The sequence below is a fragment of the Merops nubicus genome, unplaced genomic scaffold (genome assembly GCF_000691845.1).
Source record: "Merops nubicus isolate BGI_N331 unplaced genomic scaffold, ASM69184v1 scaffold50871, whole genome shotgun sequence".
NCBI lineage: Eukaryota > Metazoa > Chordata > Aves > Coraciiformes > Meropidae > Merops > Merops nubicus.
The window spans coordinates 8,451-14,494 of record NW_008587274.1 but is presented as its reverse complement, the minus strand read 5'-3'; the positions used below and the strand labels follow the sequence as shown (position 1 = coordinate 14,494).

The window sequence follows — 6,044 nt, the reverse complement described above, 5'->3', positions numbered from 1 at the left end:
GGCTCTCCCTGCAGGGCCGGCCGCACCCTGGGGGGAAGCTATAAGGCAAACTCGCCACCTCTTTATGAAGGGCTGTGGGAATCACCCATATGTCAACCTTAATTCAGGGGCTCAGGGTTCAAACCCCAGCATTTCAGGGACAGAAGAGTGTTATATCCTCCCGCCCGCTCCTCGCTTTTTCCAGAGTGGATTTTTGGCTGCTGCTGCTGTTGGGTTTGTCTGTAGGAACTGGAGGAAGCCCCATGGACAACATTCCAGATCCCAGCCCTCATTCAGGTGACATCATTCTACTGTGCTGAAAAAGGGCTCAAATACCGAACAAGCCTTGAACTGGAATGTATTTACTCAAGAACTCTTATTATTTTTAACAAAAATAACATTTTAACAGTATTAAATGCTGTCAATACAGGAAGTGTCATGTGAGAGTAGGATGTGATAACCACAGTTTTCTTTCCATTAAGTTTCTTGCTCTGTGGAGTTTGGGTTCTGATTTATAGCAGGTGAATTGTTATGACAACACTGCATGAGCTCTTTCTGTTTAGGGCAGTTTTGAATGCTTGCTTGAAGCTTGATTCATACTTTGCCCATTCTGAGGATCAGAAAAAAGATAACTTGATTTGGTTGTGCTTCTGAAATATTTTTGATGTACAGATGGAGCTAATCCCGGTAGCTGGATTTTGCTTATGCAAATTGATTTTTAAATTTTGATTATTGATTATTTTACATATACATTAATTTTTGAAGGAGTTGTAAATTAGAATATTAATAAACTTAGTTGCTGTTTTATAATGTTTTAACTGAAAGCAAAGTGAACACACTGGATATTTATACTTTTTATCTTAATTTTAAAATTTCCTTGAATTTTCTGTAATAACGTGTTGTTTTCCTATTCATTGAAGCAGCAGCAAAGAAAGACAATGGAACTTGGCAAGAGCAAGAAATTTATTTACAAATACTGCAGGTGTGGTGTAAGCAGGTAGAACAATTTTTAATCAGTGCAGTTTATATACTCCAGAAAGTGATTTTAAAGCCCTCTAAAATGCTTTTGGGTTAATTGTATGTGTGAAAACTTTGCAGCTGAAGAACTGCTATTAAATAATCATGAGTCATTGAATATAGTAAGTATACAATATTTGAATTAGAAAAGGTGAGTTCAGGTGTTTACCATAAATAAATACACAGTATGTTTGAGCCTGTCTCAACATCATGTGTTCTTAAGCATCACTGATCCTTGGTGGGTCATCACCAGTACAGGGAACTCCTTCTGAAAGGGGCTGTGGAATGGAACACTCTGCTCCTTCAGGCCTGCCTGACAAGCTGACTGTATAACAAAGCAATTGGTGTCGTCTTGAGCTTTTTCCTTCCACTTGGTTGCTGTTGGCCACATTAGCCACGCCTGTAGCTGCACAATGGCTGTTTATGCTGTGGATTTGCACTTTTCAGTTGCATTTCAAAGTCAGCTCTCTTACATCTGCTCTTCACTTCTGCATTCTACGGCTGCGTCTGTGAAAATCTTTGTCTCTTTGGGTGCTGCAAAAGTCTCGGTAAATTTCAATCGGAATGATTTGGAAAGGTGGTAATACAGAATAGGGTCAAAACAGAGGTTTGACACAGCAAACAGCAAGGTAGATTCTTTCGCTTTGAAGAGAGCTTGTTTCAGAGAGCAGCTGGTTATGGTGTCACTCTGGCTCAGGGTGTAGGGGATCCGAACGATGTGGTAGGGAACGAAGCAGAGCAGGTAGCCTGCGGTGACCAGCAGGATGCTGACGAGGGCTTTCTTCACGCTGGCGTAACGCTCGCCGTACTTGTTCCGGTAGAGTTGTCTAACAACAAGGAAATTGGAGATCAGTATCACAGCTGAAAAATTCAGGAATATTGCTGTGCATATGAAATTGGTGAACACGTGCCAGTCTCTGCCAAATTTTGTTTTGAAATCGATGCATCCTGCCCCAGGTCTTTCTTCAATCGTTTTTATTGGAATGGCCATGTTAGGCACTGTTATGAGCAGAACCATCGTCCACACGACTGCAGACAGCATCTTGGCAAATCCAGGCTCCTGAATGCGGTAGACCTTATAGCTGTGCATTAGCTGAAGGCAGCGATCCATGCTTACAAATCCCAAAAATATAATGGATAAATACATATTCATGTAGATGAAACAGGCTGTAACTTGACAGTGGAATATTCTGAATTTCCAGGACGCAACTCCTAAGTCAACAATAATCTTTACTGGCAATGCCAAAGTCAACAAAAAATCTGCCGTTAAGAGGTTAATTAGGTAGATGCTCATACATTTCTTTTTCTGACCCTTTTGAGTGAATGCCCATAGTGCGAAACAGCTTCCAATAAATCCCATAAGAAAAACCAAATAGTAAAAATAGGTAAAAGGTTCCATTTCTTCACCAAGATAGCACTGTGAAACATTGCTTGACATTGTAAGCTTCTTTTACGAGTTGATTTTGCTGCTAGGAGCTATCAAGAACCTACAAAAAGAACCAAAAAGATGTCAGCGGATGGTCGGGTTTCCCTGAACAACGGTAGTTATTCTCTGAGAATTATTATTTGATTCATATCCAGGAAAGAAATGCGATTGGAGTTAATTTTTTTTTTTCTCTCCTCATGCTGCTTCACAGATACTCAGGAGATCTATGTTCCTGTGTTGGAAAGGTTTGGAAATGTATTAGGATTTTTTCTTGAAAGCACAGGGACTTCCAAGAAACTTTTCCAGCAGATGAGTCTTCCTGAGTGAGTGTTTGGTCTGACCCCCAAACCAACCAAAACACCAAAGAAAAGGGTTTGAATCTGTTACTTGGTTAATCATGGTTATACATAAACTTCATAACTTTGGAACAAGTGAAACTACGCCTAAAAAAAGGGTTGTATTTGTAGCAGCCTTGTTCTGTGAAAATGTATTAGGAGTTTTGAAGTTAATGCGCTGTCAAACCAATACAGAATGTGTCAGGTATATGAGCAAATAGTTCCAATCAGGCCTAAGGTTTTTCAAACTCTTCTTTCTTCCTATTTGAACAGAGGAAATTAGTCATGTTTTTATGAAGCCTTTAGAAAAAGCACATATTGAAAGAAGCAACTATTAAATAAATTTCCTCATGTCCTTCTTGGACTTCACTAGAAATTATAGAGAAGAAAAGAAGAAAATGTTGATCTTATTTTAACTAAATATTATACTACTCTGTGACCGGGGGGTTGGTTTGTTTGCAAAGCTGCCAGACAATACCTATGGGAAGAAGGCACGTTCATTAGTTTCTTGCAGAGAAACCCAATACCTTTGTCTTGGATAGCATCAGCTTGTAACACTTTTAAATTTTATTATATTTTTCCTAATACATTATAAGAGTACTGCATTTGCACATTTATTTTCTGCTGTAAAATCTGTATTCAGATGTGCATAGTTTGTAAAACGAAATTATTGCAGAGACTCCAATGATTTTTAAAATGGGGGGAAAAAGCTGTTTTTCTTGCAGTTGGCTTTCTACAGGTAGTCTCGTCCTGAAGACACCTGACTGAACTGAAGGAATTTTGGGTGTGTGCAGTGTAGGTGAGGAGCACGCGGTGCCCTGGGAACTGCCGGGCGTGCTGGCTTGGTTCTGAGCCCGTGGCCACAGCCCAGTGCAGCCCCGCTCACCCTCCACGGCATGGACCAAGCCCTGCCTCTGGAGCTGGGGCCTCCAAGGACACGGCAGGACTGCAGGCAAAGCAGAGGCTGTTCTGCTAAATACCGGAGCCTGACACAGTTAATATTTCAGGCGGTGTATTTAGATAGCTCTAGATAGGCTTGTGCAGACAGAGACTGAAGACACGTACCTGTCTCGGTGCTCTCGGGGGTCTCCTGAGCCTTGCGCTGTGTAGGGCTGGTGTCTCTGGGCGTGCTGCCTGCCCAGCCCGGTAGCGTGTTGATCTTTTCCTCTGCTTGCGTCTGCTGGGCTTTCAAACCCTCTCTGTGGTTTTTCAGATGTGCTGATTGACGCAGTTAAAACCAGCATTCAAATAACTAAACCATGTGGAAGGTACCTGAAAGAGAGGTGACAGATAAAGTTGGCTTTCACAGAACAGCCCAAAGAGGGCTCTTTTTCCCTTTACTGGCACAGGAGCTGGGGTTGGTGGGCAGCACACCAAAAACAGTGCCCTTCTGCGGGGCTGTGCGGTGCTGAGCTGCTCCTCAAGCTGTGCAGGATGAAATGGAGAAAGATGGGGAGCAAAATGGCTGCACAAGAGCAGAGTTAGATATGTTAATGTAGCCGGTCACATGGATTATTGCAATTTGGAATATGTTTTTCTGGATGGAAGACGGTCAGAGTTGCTTGAGCTGTCCTCACCAGAGAGGATGGAGAACAGGGCTGGTTCCTAGTGCACCTGGAGGCAGGGCCATCCTCAGCCTCTCCTCTGGACTTCAAGCCTGAAAGTTTGAGTTTAAATGTGTATGGTGTTCACATATGTAAGGGTTCTGTAGTTGCAACCTGATTTGCAGATTTAAAGGCCCATAGGGATTCTGCTGGTGGCACTTAAAATCCTAAACTTCTGGATATTTGCTAAGTGCTATGACAAGTAAAAATTACTTATTAAGGTGATCAGGGGAAATGTTTATAATTAAGTGTTTTGTGTTTTTTAAACCAGGAGAAAATGTCTAACAGCAGGCTATGGGTCTGAAGAACTGATAATAATACTGAAATCTGAAAATGTTAGTGCGTTATCATAGCTGAGAATCCACAGGATTTTACAAACCACATACCAGGGCTTTGTGTAGAAACAAGTTAAGTTAAAACCAAGTCTGGTTTTAAGTTTAGTCACGAGCTTAAAATTCAGGCCATATTTGTCAAAATGCATGCAAAGCTTCATAATCTGGAATGATCCTGTGTTTGGTTTTGAGCAAACATAGGCTAGTTTTATGGTGTTATACTCATCATGCAAACCTGAACTGATCTTACCATACTTTTGTCTATTTTTTTTTTTTTTTAACTTGAAACATAGCATTCACTCTTTTTTTTTTTTTTCTATGTGTTTGTGTCTCTCCTTTTCGGTTGAGTCAGTTTACTGCTCAGAAAACTTCTTCAGGTCCAAAAAGACAAGGTGACGGTTATGTAAACCTTTACTGAAAAATGGTCTACACTTCCTGCAGAAGTGATTCAGGAGAAGTGTGAGAATGTGAGTCTACTGAGTCGTAATTCTGGTTTTACTGCAGCTCAGTGTCATCCTCTTCCCTTGCCTATATGTCCAATTTATAATGCCGTTTTAGTTCCTAAGCTGCAGATGCAGATGGTAGATTTTGCTGTAATTGCAGTTGCTGAGCACTTCTCATCATAAAGCCCTATTTTTGGTGGTTGAAACTTCGCCGAATTTTTGACTTTTGATTTGAAGTTTTCCGTGATGCATGTCTGCTTAGGCTGGCTTGTGGGATTGGACGGTGGTGCAAGGAAGGGAAGGGGTGCTGGTACGGATGGGAATTCAGCCAAAATGATTAAATAATTTCCGAGAACAAAGCTAGGTAAAAATAACATCTAAACCTTAAACAAGCAAAAAAAAACCCTAAATCTGATGACCTTTAAAAGAGTCTCTTATTCTGAATTGGACACAGCAAAGATTTGTAAGAGTAGCCCTTGTGTTGGAATCCCTTCTGATACCTCTCCACATTTTGCATTTTCATTTAGACTATAGTATAAATATAGTTTAAAATGTGAGATTTATGGAGTTTTTGAAGAAAATTTATGCCACCCTACCTGGATGCTATCCCAAGATTTTGAGCAGCAGAACATTTCTCCTTGCAAAGGCATGACCAGGAACTCCACCAGACTTGAGAGAGAGAGGCTGGTCTGTGTGAACTCAACTCCTTTTCTGTGAAAAAAATTTCATGGAAAACATGTGTTTCTGATGATTCTTGGCACCCTGTGCTGCAGGCTTGTTCTTCTCAGGGGCAACTGCCTTCCCTAGAGATTCCAGGTCCAGGCAAATAACTTAAGCTTCCAAAGAATAAATAGACTCCAAACCCATCTTCCTGTTCCTGCAGTGCCATGGAAGGAGCAGTGAGTAAG

At 41.2% G+C, this 6,044-nt stretch overlaps 1 protein-coding gene across 1 annotated transcript; it reads right to left on the bottom strand.

Moving 5' to 3' along the window:
• Positions 1-1,465: 1,465 nt before the first annotated feature.
• On the bottom strand, positions 1,466-2,434 carry GPR171 (G protein-coupled receptor 171). Its single transcript, XM_008948850.1, has one exon. The coding sequence runs from the start codon at positions 2,432-2,434 to the stop codon at positions 1,466-1,468; it is 969 nt and encodes a 322-aa protein (XP_008947098.1).
• Between the last annotated feature and the right edge of the window lie 3,610 nt (positions 2,435-6,044).